The following is a 17,196-nucleotide window of genomic DNA, read 5'->3' as shown; positions in this document are numbered from 1 at the left end:
TTCACTGGGTCTGGGACTTCTTTTTTTGAATTTTGGGATTGAAATTTAAATTCGGACCTCAGGATTTCATGTTTTTAAGCCCTGGATTTTGGGATCAGGACAACAACAAATGGAAGTTTTTAACGACCTTGACTGGCTATACAGTCCTTGCATCAGGACCCCTGCCACCCCCTCTTTATATACTGTGTGTTTAGTTTGAAAATTGCCAATCCAAAATACTGTGGATTCATTTATTTTCCAGGGTATCAATTTGCTTTGATTAATGAAAACTTGTATTTTCTTGGATATTAATTTCGTGGTTTTGCTGGAGTAAGCATACAACCCTATAGAAAATTCATCATTTATCGAACATTTCATTTCGTGGTTCATCTGTACCCATGAAATCCATGAAAAGTTAACAAATAATAATGAATCCATAGTACATAATCCTTATTTTCCCTACCCATGTTAAAATGGCCTAACATCATTCGTTCATAATTCAAAATTATAGAATTATTTATCCCCCCTTTCTTCAGTATAAACATTCTTCAGATTTATGTGAACTTATGTAAAAATCTTCAACAATTATATAATGATGTGTTTTCAAGTCTATCTTGGGTCTTTGGTGGCCAAGTGGTCTGAAGTAGTTCCACTACTGCAATCACTAACCAGTGAACACTGAGATTGTGAGTTTGAACCAGCTCATGCTGGTGCACTTGACTCCAATTTTGATTGACTAGGATTGTCAGTTACTTGTCTAAGGTTTGGGTTTATCTCATGGCATTCCTGAGCTTCCTCCAACCAAAAAAACAAACCACAATAAAAAAAGGCCAAAAGTGGTGTTAAAACACCAAACAACCAATCAATCAATAATGTCTATCTTACATTACAGGTGTCCAAACTTCATGAATCTCCCACAACAGTGTAGACTGGTACCTGATCCTAATGATCAATGTTGTAAGAAATACATGTGTGATTTCTCTCAGAAGATAACAACACCAGCTCCATTCTTTGTCAGAACCACACCAGCAGCAGGAGGAGGTAACTCATACATAACTAACTTTACAATCTCAGTTTTCAAGAGATGTTAATTTTGACATTCACTATTGATTTTAAAATTCAAGTTGTGTCAATTACTGCAGAATGCATTGAGTGTGTCTTTGACAAGCTAATTGCTTGTTAACTGAAGCGCGAAGTCATTATTAGGTAAGGTACTACTACCCTTCTTTGGAAAGTTTAGTCTCATACAGACAGATAAATTAGTTATCTGTCAGACTACTCTTAAAGGATTGTAGTTTACTTAGCATTATAATGACTTCACAGTTCAGCTAGCATGCAAGCTTAACAAATATCTGTAGCAGTTAGGATTATTATGTCATAATTATTTCCCTTGTTTAAAACTATAAATTTCATATTTCTTTGTTTAATAATTTACTTGAAGCTTATTCAGTATATATTTGTTAAATTGCATAGCTTTTGCTATTTGAAATCATTAGTTAGAGAGATTTATCTTAATTGTAAAATTTAATATTTGCATCGTTGCAAATTCTCTGGATACCTTCTGCGAGAGATTTATATATTTTATATAACTTCTTTTAGATTCAAATGTTAAATTCTCTCAGGACTGACATTCAGTCCCACTAAGGAAAGCCAAGCTTTCCAACCAGTTACCAATAGGTTAGTGCATATGCTACAAGCCTCCACAGTACGGTAAATAGAATTGTTCCTGCTACATTTCCATTTCTATACTTTTGGCTTTACATAATAACAGTTGTACTTTGCTGATTAAATCATATATTGTTTTCAGTTTTTGGTTTTTATTTACTTAGATTTATTACAGCTCATCACTTTTGGCATCAGTCGTTTTCCGCACACATCAGTTTACAAACTAGAATTAGCTGTGGTCCGCATCCCCGAATCTTAGGCAGAATTGTTCCTGCTACATATCTTACCTTCACCTACATGCACTCAATGTCTTCTGCTTCTAAACTTGTGGAAGTTTGAATTTTTTTTTATGGTAGGAGTAAATTCCCTTAACCAATATGTGCAGCCATCTATAATTTATCATGCAAAATGTATATTGTGCAAGTGAATATAGATAGTATAAATACAAATTGTTTCAAATTATAACCTCGCATAAATTCTGATATTTATGTGTACCAAAAAAATCACATTTTTAGTGACACACTTATGTCTGTTGTTTCTTTTTCTTATTATGCTGTACACATATTCTGTTAGGAACATAAAGTGCTTTCAAAGGCTTAAATTAGCATATTTAAGGTTGTAGATAATTATAGATTATCGTTGCTCATTTCAACGAGATTGGTTTTCTCGCTTGAGCTGGGACGGCGAAAGCGAAAAAGGCAATTGAGTTGAGATGATCAATGATAATCTGTTTATCGCTATTTTACCTATGACAACGTTGTCAATTTCATGTCAATTTCATTAGCAACACCATTTGCCTGCTTAGTTTCTAGTAATAATTTTCCATTACATGCGAGAAGCATGATATGAAAAATTATCACAAAAAAAGATCAAAGGAAAAATGCACAAAATAGCAATAATAATTTTTCTTTTCTTTTCTTGTTTTAGATTTCTGTGTATACAAGGGCTCATATTACAGACAAGGAGAACAGTGGGAAGATGGATGTAGTTTGAGATGTCGATGTGAGGATGCTAGAAACCATTACTATCAGTGTACTGACAGGTAATGTTCTAGGAGGGGATAGTAAAACACATTCTCACAGGTTATGTTCTTGGAGGGGATAGTACGCTCTTACTTTGTGTTGAAATGGAACCACAACTGTCACAGGTTAAGGGAAGCGCTCAGCACTCACAGACATGTTTAAACCTGCCACATATTTATGTGCCCATTTTTAGCAATCAAACTTTTGACCAGTAATTATTCAAAGTTTTGTCCTTTGGTGTAGATGGTTAGTTACCTTATTTGAAATTGTATCCTATCTATATAGAAATAAGTGGACATTGCCAACGGCCACCAATGGGTCTTAAAACTCAGGATGAAAATCAAGAACCCAGAGATGGGCTTCAACTACGTAGCCCCTAAACAAAAATGTGTACTACTTAAGGGAAATGAACTAAAACTTAAAAAAAACACCATTAAAGACTAAAAATTAAAGGCTAGAAGCTTCTGATTTGGGACAGGTGCTAAAACGTGACCGGGTTCAGGGTTCACCATGTTAAGTGAGATCTCAACCTTCTTCTATTGTACACTGAAGCAACCAATACATTTACATGAGATTTAATTTTAATAGAATAAACAAATGATAATTATGATATTTTGGCATTGTTTCAGATGTGGCAAATTTGAGAATATTCCACTCGGTTGCCAGTATGTACCTGATCCAAAAGACCCAACCTGTTGTAGAGTTCCACAATGCAGTGTCACGGGAACAGTTGGACAAGGAACCAGTGGATTTAATCCAGCTGGATTCAGTGGTAGCTTTACTGGATATGGAAAGCCCCCAGCACTCTCAGGAAGTGGAAGCCAGATCTCACAAACTGGATACTCAAGTAGGCACACTTAAGTTTGTTGAAGTAGAACAGGAGAAATATTTGTATGCCCTGAATAGAAAAAATAGACAAGAGTTCTGTTTTTATATTAATTATAACTACAATCAACAAGTTATTACTAACAAGAAAGGAATCCATTTTAAAAATCTGTTACTATGTGTCCCATAATCTTTGGAAAGTGTTTTGGTGAGTCAAACATTTTGTCTGTGCTAACAAGAAATTGGTATAGAAAGATTGTGTTCTATACAAAAAATAAAACAAAAAGTGACTTTTTTTATTTTGTTTTTAACAAATAATGTCCAAATATTTAATATTTATATATATAAATAAATACATAATTCATTGTGAAGTAGAAAGTCTTTGCATGATGTACACTGGGGTTCCTCTGAAAATAAGCATAATAGATTATTTGTTTTACAGACTATCAATTGTGTTTTCTTTGCCTTTGTCTTGGAAGTTATGACCATCTAATCATTGTATCTCCCCCTTTTATTTATAATTGTAACATCTATGTTTCAGATGCCTGTATTTACAAGGGTAGAATTCACCAACAAGGAGACAGTTGGAATGATGGATGTGATTACGACTGTGAATGTATTGATGCTAAATCTGGACAATACAGATGTACTGATAGGTAGGGGTCAGAAGTTCAATGAAGGGGTCAAAAGTTCATTAATTGGTCTTTTTTATGTGGTAATAATTATTGATTTTTTAATTGTTTATACTTCAGAATTGTTGAAGAATAGTGAACAAAAACTAAATAAAAGAATAAAAACAAGAAGACCTAAAACATTAATTTTGAAATGACTCACATAGAAAACTCTTGATTGAGCAATATGTATTCCACTAAAACTGGCCATGAAAAGTACAATCATGTGTGGTGCTAAGTAGTATTCACAATCAATGGTAACCATATACAAGGCAAGGACTCTTTAAGCCTTTTTAAAAACACAGATGTCAGTCAATCAGGAATTCTTGTAACACCTTAACTTTCTTCAATAAAGTGTAGTAATTTGGAAGCTCTGTTCAGTGAAGATTAACTGGTTAGTCAATGTCCTTATTTACAAAGAATCTTTGTAGGATTGATGTTTTGATGATGATTTGAGCATGTTGTTAAATTTACATTCACTACATTAATACCAGTAGCTATGATATTTAAACTCTGCTTGGGTTCATGGCTTATTTAAATCTTAATGACTCCATATTTTGTTGATTGCAAGTAAAACATCTGTTTAAATGTCCCATTTATGAGCATTATGTTTTTCAGTCTATGTGTCTGTTCATTTATCATTCTGTCTGTCTGTTGGTTTGTCCCACTTCAGATTAAATGTTAGTGGGGCATCTGTTAAGAAAATAATCTCATGTTAAAATTTTTCATTATATAGATGTCCAAGATACGGTACACTTCCACCAAACTGTCAACTGGTACCTGATGTAAGTGACAAGTGTTGTCAGAAGGCTGATTGTGCTCCAACTTCATCTGGTTCCTGTTCAGACAAGATTGCAACTTGTAACCAGTTTGGACAGTATGCTTGCTTCAAACCCTATGATGGATGGGCAAAGGATAACTGTGCTAAATATTGTGGATTCTGTGGAGCAACAGGTTTGTTATAAAAATTATTCTGTGGATTTATTATTGAGGGGCCTGATGGGTCGGGGGTCTCATCACGATTCATGAGTTGATTTTTTTGTCAATCAAGATTCACAGAAAATTCATTTCCATGATCACCGATCACAAACATATAAAAAAAAAATCTGTAGAATAACGGATCACAATAGCGAAAATGCTCTAAAAAGAAAAAGAATGAAAATAACCTATTAGGCCCCTCATTATTAATGGGATACCAGTTTTTTTATTTAATTTTTGTATACTGGTCAACCTTAAAATCAAATGTTTAATGAAGTACATTTTTTTTAAAGGTTGCATGCAAACTTTTGCAAATCAACCTCAAAATAGATAACAAGTACTGTGGATTTGATTTTTTTTTCGGTACCTAATTTCATGTATTTTTACCCACAAGCCATGAATTTAAGAAAGCTAGAATCCACATGACTAGTTTTGAATCTTAAGAGAAGCATTACTAATTAGACACAGATTTTTCACGGAATTCATTACTTTCCTTTAAAATTATAAACTCGTGAAATTTAAAAGAAAAAAAGGATATTATCATGATAGTTTAACTCATTATATTGGTGTTTTGGGCTGTATTTAGATGTTTTTATGTTGAATAAGTCATTTTATACCATTATTATAGGTCGTGTAACAACACCAGCGCCATCTACAACTTGTATTGACAGGATTCCTAACTGTAAAGACTACACCAACGGTGTATGTACTGGACAGTATGTCAGCTGGGCTGAATATAATTGTCCTAAATTCTGTAATTTGTGTGGTAAGTATTATTTTCTCTAATTTTTGTGTTTTTATTAAATTCTTGATCAGTGTGAGAATTTTTTTTTCTCCCCACTTGGGTATTACGATATTACTCCATTTTCTACAGTTAAAAATCAAATTTGTTGCAAAAGTGGAATCAATATGTAATGTAGGAATTATTAGGAAAATGAATTAAAATAAAAATATACAGTAAAATGAATCCAGAAAAAATACACACAATACAATAATGTTGGTATTTCTTGTTCAAGTCGCGACTTCAGAAAAAAGAGCTGTCTTATTCTTATTCTTATTGTTGCCGAATTTAATATCAAAGATCAGCTTGTGCCCTCAATTTGACTTTCATACTTCTAAACAGTTTTCCAATTTGATCTACCATAAATTATCTCCTTTAACTAGTCTTTCCATTTATTATATTTGCATACTTAGAATATTTTGTCAACCCAGAACTAAAATATGTGAAATACAGCATTAATGAATGATGCTGTTAGTTTAAATTTTGAAAAGTCTACTTTTGATTGAAAAGTCTTAAACAATGAACTATCTGTTTTCATCAGCAGCTAGGTGTTTTTATTTTATTTGAACATCAGCATATATATTTTTTAAGAGAAGGAGAAAAATTTGCATCCGACCAAAACAATTTTTTTTATTGTAATCAACATGACTATATGAAGCTGCTAACACGAACAATGCATTTTGTTGGAAAAAGTTGTTAAAGATCGGTTTATTTAAAAAGTTCATTGTTGTCCTCTATTCACAGGTGGAACAGGTACAGGTACAGGTGGCACAATGACAGGTGGTACAGGTGGCATTATTCCAGGTGGTCTTATTCCCGGTGGCACAGGTGAGATTTCTATTAAACTTGTATATTAATGACGGTTTATATGGAAGATTAAGGAGGCTTTTCAGAAAAAAATTAAAATTTAATTTTCATTACAAATTTTATAAATTACCTTAAGTAGTTGTTACTTTACCATATGTCACAAAAATCATTTCAAAAAATCAATTTGTGTTGGCCCCAGCTGATTTTTTAAATGTAGATATCATTGAAAAAGCTCGAAATTATCTCCCTTTGGTGCAAAAATGCTATTTTTTGGCATCAAAATTGAAATATCTTTTTTTACTCATCGGTGACCTATATTTTTTATTGTTGTTTTCAAATAAGCTATACATAAACTAAATAATTGTAAAATTTAAGCGATTTCTGTAATAAGGTTCTTTTTTTATTTTGATATTACCTCTTTTTCTCCTATTAGTTCAACAGAAAAAAAGGACATTTACAAAAATGTATGTTTCTTTCGAAGGCAGATTGTGAGCGTAAATGATCGGTGACCCCTCTTTTTTATTTCATTTTTCTATTAGATATAAGATAAAGTTCCATTATAGAAAAAATTAGCGAAATCTTATATTAAATAAAAAAAATGATTTAGCCCCGCGAGCCCCCTTTAGAACCTTAACTAGCAGTATTTGGTATCAATTCAAGTCCTTTAAATTTGTGTAGGTACATTTTTGATTGGCAACCATACCACATCTCCATATTTTTTTACAGGGACCAGAAAACACTAGGCATACATATGGTCTTCTTTAGTGTTCTCTTATGAAATATTCATGCCAGATTTATTTGAAATTTAAATCAACGGTTTATATCAGCCATGTCTTTGAAAAGTTAGAAAATCAGTCCTACAAAAGTATTTATATAATCCCCCATTTATGGGCATTATGTTTTTCTGGGGCATCGATGAATTGGGGACACATTCTTGTTTAAAGGAGTTATGCCCCTTAAGGAAATAAGTTGTATTGCAATGTTCATTGGAGGCACTCTCAGGGATTGTTATGAAATTTATATAGAAGGTTTATATCAGCAAAACCTCAGATGATTTTGAAAAATAACAAAGATTTTATGACTTTTACAGATGGCTTATAATTATACATGTAAAAGATTTATAAAAAGAAAAATGGGGGTCAAGGGCAATTTTTTTTTAAGGCATTCAAATGGATAAAACCAGAGGATTCCAAAAATATGTGAAAAATTTCAAAACATGACAAGCGAACTTCCTTAATTCCTGTTATGCACTTTCCAAATAAACATTGATTTTTCTTTATTGTGTTGTACTTTTCTCCAAAACACTGAAAGGAAAGTTGTCATACTTCTTGTACTACTCCTACATAGCATTACTACACATACATTGTGTTACTTCACATACATTGTGTTACTTCACATACATTGTGTTACTTCACATACATTGTGTTACTTCACATACATTGTGTTACTACACATACATTGAATTACTTCACATACATTGTGTTACTTCACATACATTGTGTTACTACAAATACATCGTGTATCAGTCAATCCCTAATGATATTGATATCAGTCATGGTTGCAAAGACTTTATCTATGTATATTTTCAAATAATAATTTATTTTTTATTGAGGAGTTATTTTAATGAATTATCTCCCTTTGTTAGGAACTGGAACTGGTACTGGAACTGGTACTGGAACTGGAACTGGTACTGGAACTGGTACTGGTACTGGTACTGGAGGAGGTACAATTACTGGAACAGGAACAGGTAAGATTTACAGCTTTTATAATATTTTGCATTATTTTATATTATTGAGTTGTTAACTTTCGCTGACGAGTCCCAGTTTATCTGGTTTACAGCTTCAGCAAGCTGACAATGAGTCCCAGTCTACAGAAATGCCAATCTAGGGTTTAAATTTCCCACTGGTTTTGGTTTATGTTATTAAAGTCAGAGTTACTGTTCATTGCTCATTTCTGCTTCCTGTTGTATAGGACAGTCAACTTGACCTATATTCCACATTGCTATAGAGTATTAGTAACATGTTTCAGAATAAAATTTGCATGAATTGTTCATACCTGCCAACTTTCACGATTTAGGCGTGTACTACACGATTTTGACCCTTTGTCACGATTGCACGATCGTGTTCCTCAAAAACCCTATAAAACACGATTTGGTGAAAATCTACACGAAAAATATTGTTGTTCCCGATTTTGAACTGGGTCCAATGGAGGAAAATCTTATTCAGCCAATTAAATTGCGTGTTTCTCATGATCAAATTAATCAGCCAATCAAAAACGTTTTCTCTCGAGATTATTTTAACATGCTAGATATTGAACTTGTGTTGTATTCCTCTGTTTGTTGGTCAGAATTGTAAAAACGTGAACATGGCAAATGATTTTTCAACTGCAAGGAGGTTCTTACACAGAATAAGAATAAAAGCATGGCTGATTGACAAACTTCAATGATGCAATGCAGTTCTACCATGAAGATAATAAATAGTAGTTTATTCACTAATTTATTGACATTACATGTACACTTGCTGCAACATAATTTTATTTATGTATTCAATCATTTAAAGTATAATGTACTATTCATTATTTTTCACATGGACCCCCCCCCCCCCCCCCCCCCACATCAACATGAGGAATCCCTTAAATGAGGGACCACCCTTAGTCAAGGGGTCACTCTTGTAAAAAATAAAATAGAAAAAATATAGATTTATTAACTTAAAAATGGGAAATTCTGACATTATATTTGAAACAGCTTTTCTAAATCAAGAGTCCTATTATTTTGAATAATAAAGAAGATATAAGGCCAAGAACATATCAAAGTTCTTGGACATGTGTTGACCATATAATACCAGATAGATCATAAGATGTATAGTTCTTTGGAAAAGTTTCTTCAAATAATATGAATGTGTGCTCATTTTTACTTAGAAAGTGGGTTTTAATGTCTTTACATTGAGGGGGGGGGGGGGGGGGGGGGGGGGGGTCCCTAGGTGTTGTTCCTAACCTGATAAAGGTTCTTCTTTGTGTATAATTTTAAATTGGAAAAGTCAACAACTATTTAGTATCCTTAAACATGAAAATAGTTCCTGGTCTTACAGCTACAAAAATGTAAATGTTCATATTTTCTGCTGATACAATAACTGGAATCATGCAAATAAACTTAAGAAAAAGGCATGTAAGCTCATCTTACAAATATGACACTTTTCTAGACTACAAAACAGCACGCAAAAAATAGTCGTCGCAAAGAATTGTAAACTTTGAAATTGTTGTTGCGCGCTAAAACCCCCATGGGCATTTTCAAAAGTTGGCAGGTATGATTGTTACGTACACTATCAAATTTTTTTCTAGGAAAAACAGCTATAATTAGAATCATATCTTCACATGTTTGAATATATAAAAGGTTTCAGTAAAAAATTGGAATGATTGTCAATGAGTCAATTTTCCTTAAAAGACCAATGGACAAAGATGTGACAAATTAGAGGTCATCTACCAACCTTTTACAATGAGTAAAACCCATTTTGTCAAGTACCTGGTAAGCTGAAAAGGGATCAAAGATGACAAAATTTTAAAAACAATTTTTTGAAAACTGAAACAACTGCCTACAAAAGCAGTTATAACATTGCAACATTTAATGTCAATCATTAGATTGTATACTCCTGACTTGGGACAGACACATCATTGTTATTAATAACCAACACTTTAAAACATTCAGTTGTAAATCTATACTGTAGTTTCAAGAAAAAATATTTTGCTGTTTTGCTCTATATTATTGTTTCACTATACATATTATTGCAAAATTTATTTTAGGTGGAGCCTGTATGGATGTCCTGCCTAACTGTGTTCAGTTCCAAAAAAGCTCTTGCCAAGAACCCTATCTCAGCTGGGCCCAAAAGAACTGTGCCAAATTCTGTGGATTCTGTGGTATGTGTTTTTGTTCACTAATTCATTTGTTCGTCTGTCTGTTTGTTCGTCTGTCCTACTTCAGGTTAAAGTTTTTGTTTGAGGTAGATTTTTTATGAAATCACCATAAAATTGTCTTCATCTCTTTGTTCTTTTCTTTACTTGTTCAATGCTTTGTAGGACAACACTGGCATTCTTGTTTCAAATTTAATAATTTGTTATGGTATTTTTCCCCCGTCTTTGTAAAGAAATCTAGTTGAAAATATTTGTTGAGGGGGGATTGGAGGGGTCCTGATTCCGAAATCTGGGGCTTAAAAACATGAAATCCCGAGGTCCTGAATTATAAGAAATTATAAAAAAACTTTGCAAGGTGCAGGAATCTAATATCCGTTCTGATAATGTAAATGATGTCATTGTTAAAGTCATCTTTAAAAATTGATCTTTCTTTGTCTAGAATTTCTGTTTGATCAACTTCAACCAATGCAATATTTAGTTTTACTTCCCTCTGATAACAAAGTGAGGCAATCTTTACCTTTCAGTTCATATACTTTGATTATTTAAGGTTCTGGAACTGGTACCGGTGGTACTATGACAGGGACAGGTACTGGTGGTACCATGACAGGGACAGGTACTAATGGTGGTACCATAACAGGAACTGGTACTGGTGGAACAGGTATGTAACTGGTTCCCTGTTATACTAAAATATACTATAGGAATAAAAGGAGTCTGCATATGTAGATGGGACCCTCATTGGTAGTCAAGGTCGATTATATCCACCCTGATAATCTAGAGAAATATTACAATGAGCAGGCATCCCAAAGAAAAAAATACTGTTATAGTACTCATACCTTGTCAATTTTTTTTGTAAATAATAAAAAAAAAAATAGAAGGCTTAATATTATACTAAAATTACGACTCAGATGAATATTACATGCATTCTAATAAATTGAAGTAATATAGATATAGGAAGATGTGGTCTGAGTGCCAATGAGACAACTCTCCATCCAAATAACAATTTAAAAATAAGTAAACCATTATAGGTCAATGTACGGCCTTCAACACGGAGCCTTGGCTCACACCGAACAACAAGCTATAAAGGGCCCCAAAATTACTAGTGTAAAACCATTCAAACGGGAAAACCAACAGTCTAATCTATGTAAAAAACGAGAAACACGTATATATTACATAAACCAACCACAACTACTGTACATCAGTTTCCTGACTTAGGACAGGTGCAAACATTTGCGGCGGGATTAAATGTTTTAATAATATGCATGCTTTAAAAGAAAATTGCAGAAGAAATATGAAGTAATAACTAAAGTCAACATTTTTTGTATAAATTTGCATCCTAGTATTTTAGAGATCATATGGTCAATATGTATGAATGCTTTAACAAAATGTCAAATTCTACTGACATTTATGCAAAAAACATGAACATAGATCTTTCATTAAATCATATGACCTCATCCCATCTCATTACTTTTAAAAGTTTAATTTTTTTTATTATTTGATCTCTTTTAGTACACATTGGAACAAAAATGAAAGTTCAAAACGAAACATGTTTAGGATAAATGTTGCATCATATTGTATGTAACTATAAATAGTTAATTCTGTTTCCATAGGAACAGGAACAGGTGGATCCTTTGTGACATCCATGCCTGGACAAACCTTTACAGGAAGAGGTACGTATATTTGATAAGGGGGGTAAAGGGGGGTATCTGCACAGAAGAACGCGAAATAAATTGCCATTTCAAGATGAACCAATGATTAAAAATGTCGTGCACATTGATCTTATACCAATTTTACGTAACACAGTAAATAACGAAAATGACAAAACAAATTGCTTGAAAAAATAAACTGTATGTTTTTGCCTGTATAAAATAACCCTTTTCCACCCTCTTTGATATTGCCTTAATGCTTTAGCCTACAGCAGCCCACATTAAAAACAGTGTTGATTTGTAATTTCATGTAATAAACACCACTGTATGTTTTTGCCTGTATTAGGGACGTATATAGATCTATATAAGTCCTTGCCTGTATTAATATTTTCTTTTTATGTGCTACGGTTAGATTTCTTTATGCTCGGCAAAGTTTTGAAAGTTTAAACAGATGTTTATTTCATGATATTAATAATTGTACAATATTTATATGTAGAAAGAGAAAAAATAGACAAATTTGTGCTCTTTACATTTTTTGTTAACAAAGATGTCTGAACTTCAAGTTCTCAAATAACTTTTTTCACCCAGAATGCAACAGACAGACATGCTGTGCCTCTTTTTCATCCTTATATTGTTCCTTTTTTAACATATATGCCCTGATTAATATTAAGTTCACAATTCAAACTAAAAATCTATATCAAAACAGTCTACATAAGATATTCTCAAGATATTACATGTTTGTTTATTATGCTATCTAACAGGTGGTGGATGTTATTACAAGAATCAGCTCCACCAGACTGGAGAACAGTGGACTGATGGATGTGATTATAACTGCACATGCTCAGACGGATCCAGAGGACTGTACACATGTAGAGCTTTGTAAGTACACATTAATATATGTCATTATGGATTGTATAGCTTTGCAACTACACATGTACATGTTGAAGTTAAGTATAATAGAATGAACCTATATAACTGTACATGAATCTTGGAAACTTAGATACAGAACACAGTAGATTTGTATCTTTCTATTTTAGTAGTTCTGTAGCTAATGAGAGTAGCTTCAAAGATTTTTGGTCAAGGTCAAGTTGAAGATATTTGATATTATTTCTGTAATATACATACAATTAGAGCATTATTAGAAATAAACTTTTATGGATTTCAGTTCACATGACACTTGTATCTAAAATAACCTTGGTAAAATATGGACAGCACCATCATTACTGCAGGTTAATGTTTTAACTTTGATTGATATGTTTCATCACTAAAAAGTTAAATACCGAAAATACAAAATTCCATGGAAAATTACAAATGGAAAGTCCGGATAAATCAAATCAAAGGACAAAATGAAAAGCTCAAACACGTCAAATGAATGGACAACTGTCATATAGAATCGCATCTTCAAAACAAGTTTCATAATGTGAAACAAATACTGAAGAACATTACACTTGTATTATAGTTCAGTCTGCTACATTTTCATCTCAGTTTGCTACTTTTTAATTATTATATCATTGAAAAATTATTTAGTTTTATGACATTTTACTTTAAGATGTGGAACTTACACTAACCTTCCCCAAGGATGTACACTACAGAAGGCCCAGGGTGAATGTTGTGCTAAACCAGTCTGCTCAGGAACTGGGACTGGTACCATGACAGGAACAGGTGGAACTGGTACCATGACAGGTTTGTCATCTTATTTTCTATGACATTTTAAAAGATTTTTCTCTAATTTGTGTGTTTTTTTCACATTTTTAACCAGTGTGAGAAGTATGTTTCTTCTCACTAGTAAAATATCTGTTCTTTAATAGCAAATGATTGGTTGAAATTTAATTGTTACTTCAAATTTTCTGTTCTTTTCAAGCTGGTGTAAAATAGAGACTGTATTGTTTGGAAGTGAGAAAGTCATCTTCCTCCTAAAAATGTCAATAGGGCCAATACTTAAAAATTTAAATACTATTAATAAAAGCTTATTTTGTAGTATACATTAATGAGACTTAATATCAACTAAAAATCAGTAAACATCTTTAATATGCAAATTCATATATGTCAAAAGTTCTTTACTTTCTTATTTATTTTTAAAGACTCACTGATTGTAATTCATAAATATATTTGTTTTAATAAGGTCAAGGAACAGGATGTTTGTTCCAGAAGACAGGAAAACTTTATCAGCAAGGACAAACATTTGATGATGGCTGTACCTATAAGTGCACATGTACCGATGCTTCTCGTGGATATTATACTTGTCAAGAAAAGTAAGCTTATTATATATTCCAGATGGCATCATTAGATGTATCACATCTAAGAAGTTATGCCTTTACAGTTTCCAACAAGTAATTTATTTTCTTGAAGTTGACAGCAACAACAAAATCTAGTGTTTATAAATTGTCATTATTGTTATCTATGATGGCTAAACCTTATATTTTTTACCCATTGAATTAAATCACTATAATAGTAAAGTAAAATAAAACTTGTATTGGCAATCCTATACCTCAAACAATCAATATTTATCAATAATGGGCTAGTGATGCGGTACACTTTACTGTGCTTATTTAAAAAAAAAAAAATTATTCCTATGAAACACAAACATGAGAAAGCACCATTTTTCTTATTATTAAATGGTATTTTAAAGTTAAAAAAAATGATTTTGTCCAGTTAAACGGTGACTAATGGTTTTGTGAACAATATTTAAATGAACATTAAGACTAGTTAGTATCCTTCTGGATATAAATACTAAAATTCCAAAGTTTCAGTGGTAATTGTAATTTATACTAATATTCCAAACTTTCAGTGCTAATTGTCATTTATATTTTCTATCTTAGATGTCTTAAATGGACTCTGCCAAGTCAATGTAAAATGAATCCACCAGCACCGGGAAAATGCTGCCAGACACCAAACTGTCCATCGTCCGTAGTCCTGACATATCCTCCAGGATACGTAGAAGAATAAACAGATGAATAAAAATATGAGACACCTATACATTCTGTTATGTAATATTATTTCAAGAAATTGTAATTGTAATTAAAAATGATTTTGTATCTATTTTGTTTGAAATTTTTGCTGTTAAGACCACCCCAAGTTTTAATTGTCAGATGGTTTATATCTTGTTTATTTACAATGTTGCGATGAAAGTATTTGTCACACAGTTTAAAAAACAATTGAAGCATTTATGGTTAAATTTTTACAAACCAGATTTTTAAAGATGCATAAATGTCAGAAGTTTGTTGGTTTTGATTTTGACCTTCTTGATTTTGTTTACTCCTGATTGGAAGAAACATCACACCTTTTAATCATTTAGTTTGATTGAAATAAGGAGCCAATGTCTGAAGAAAAAAAAAACATGTGTGTTATATCACCTTTAAATGAAAGCATTTCAACCAAAAATACATCCAATTAAATATAATACAATTTAATTCTGATTCTATTGGTACCCAGATGACTGAAGATAAAACCGGACAGGACCACTAATTCTTTTGAAAAAAATACACTTTGGGTAGTTTTATATAAAAAAATTGTAGGTGATGATTTTATTGATTGATTGATTGGTGTTTAATGCCACTTTCAATGATATTGTACTATTTCATGGCAGTCAGTTTTTGTTGGTGGAGGAAAATTAACAATCCTAGTCAAGACTGGAGTTCAATGCACCTGCCCCAAGCAGAACTCAAACTCACAAGCTCAGTATTGACTGACAAGGGATACAATAGTTGAAGTACTCACTGAGGCCAGGTGATGATTTTACTTACTGCACATCATTATATTGTCATTCTGGATAATTGACAGTCACCATCACAAATTGGTAAGTCATAATTAGGTCAGCGAGTAAAGAAAATACCATAGACATGTGTTCGAGGAAATCGGAAAAAGTGTTTTTGGCATCAACTGCCCAATGGGCTATGTAAACTATTGCTATCCATTAGGATCTGTCATTGTCATACATTTGTTTTTTTTAATCTCCTCTGAAACAAATTTCAATATAACCTCACCTGAATGATCCTTATAATATCTTATCGAAAGTTCATGTTTTTGTATACCCTATTACCAACCAACATATCAGCCTTGGCAAAAGGAGAATATAAGGGTACATTGCAAGTAGTTTTTGAAAACTGGTATGCAAATAACAGTTTTTGTACTGCATCTGAAACTTGGAAAAAAGTATAGTATTTATACTTCCAGGGGTAGTTTTATTTATGGATACGTGAAATACTGTGGATTATTATCGTGCTTATTTTGTGATTAACCATTTAAACCATGACTTTAAATGTTCATTTGAAATCTTTTAGAAATCTATGTAATCAAATGTCAACACAAATGGGTAAGTTTTCACCAATCCACGAAAAATTGGTACCCACAAAAATAAGTGAATCTGCAGTATGTCAATAAAGGTGTTGATGAGTGTTTGTAAAGAGACCGCCAAATGGCATATAAGTCGATTGCCATGTTAATTTTACTTCACTTTTCATTTGCCACACAAACTCGAAATATTTGTCAAAGGCCAGGTCGCAGCAGCATTGATAGATTGAAATTTGTAAACAAATTCGATTTCTTTACAGTATCGCAATATATTGTAATCCATATGTCCACCTTTGCCAAGTTTTGTTAGAATAGGATTTTGGAAAAGAGAACACCTTTCATCTGTTCTTGGGTCATGTTAGGAATACAATACATATGACAAGACTTAAATTTAGGAAATAAAATTAGTTATTGAAAAGATCTTTTCCACTGTTAGTTATATCTCTAGTCACATATATAGTTAAACTTATGCATTGGGGTAAAAAGAAACCTAATAAAATTGAAGTCACAGCAGCAATTAATACTGTAAATTCATAATTTATTGTACTTGTTTATCATTGTGATTTTCGAAAATGGACAAAAATGCGAGATTAATCATTGTGGATTTAGGAAACACTGCATACAGACAAATG

General features: G+C 32.3%; 1 protein-coding gene across 3 annotated transcripts in view; it reads left to right on the top strand.

The window, feature by feature from the left end:
- The window catches only part of LOC134721992 (uncharacterized), a 51,540-nt gene extending 36,231 nt beyond the window's left edge, over positions 1–15,309 (top strand). For 2 of the 3 annotated variants that reach the window (XM_063585389.1, XM_063585390.1), the window contains exons 26-40: positions 872–1,020; positions 2,572–2,686; positions 3,296–3,513; positions 4,033–4,147; positions 4,899–5,116; positions 5,769–5,906; positions 6,666–6,749; positions 8,374–8,475; positions 10,524–10,637; positions 11,179–11,289; positions 12,239–12,298; positions 13,036–13,153; positions 13,824–13,957; positions 14,397–14,526; positions 15,094–15,309. In XM_063585389.1, coding sequence (XP_063441459.1) covers positions 872–1,020; positions 2,572–2,686; positions 3,296–3,513; positions 4,033–4,147; positions 4,899–5,116; positions 5,769–5,906; positions 6,666–6,749; positions 8,374–8,475; positions 10,524–10,637; positions 11,179–11,289; positions 12,239–12,298; positions 13,036–13,153; positions 13,824–13,957; positions 14,397–14,526; positions 15,094–15,220 — 1,933 coding nt within the window. In that variant the 3' untranslated portion in view covers positions 15,221–15,309. Of the gene's footprint in view, positions 1–871; positions 1,021–2,571; positions 2,687–3,295; positions 3,514–4,032; positions 4,148–4,898; positions 5,117–5,768; positions 5,907–6,665; positions 6,751–8,373; positions 8,476–10,523; positions 10,638–11,178; positions 11,290–12,238; positions 12,299–13,035; positions 13,154–13,823; positions 13,958–14,396; positions 14,527–15,093 lie in introns of all 3 variants that reach the window. The other variant, XM_063585391.1, reaches the window with a different exon arrangement.
- The last annotated feature ends 1,887 nt before the right edge of the window (positions 15,310–17,196 follow it).

The sequence above is a fragment of the Mytilus trossulus genome, chromosome 6 (assembly GCF_036588685.1).
Source record: "Mytilus trossulus isolate FHL-02 chromosome 6, PNRI_Mtr1.1.1.hap1, whole genome shotgun sequence".
Taxonomy (NCBI): Eukaryota; Metazoa; Mollusca; class Bivalvia; order Mytilida; family Mytilidae; genus Mytilus; species Mytilus trossulus.
The sequence above is the reverse complement of the archived record's forward strand: the minus strand, read 5'-3'. Positions and strand labels throughout refer to the sequence as shown.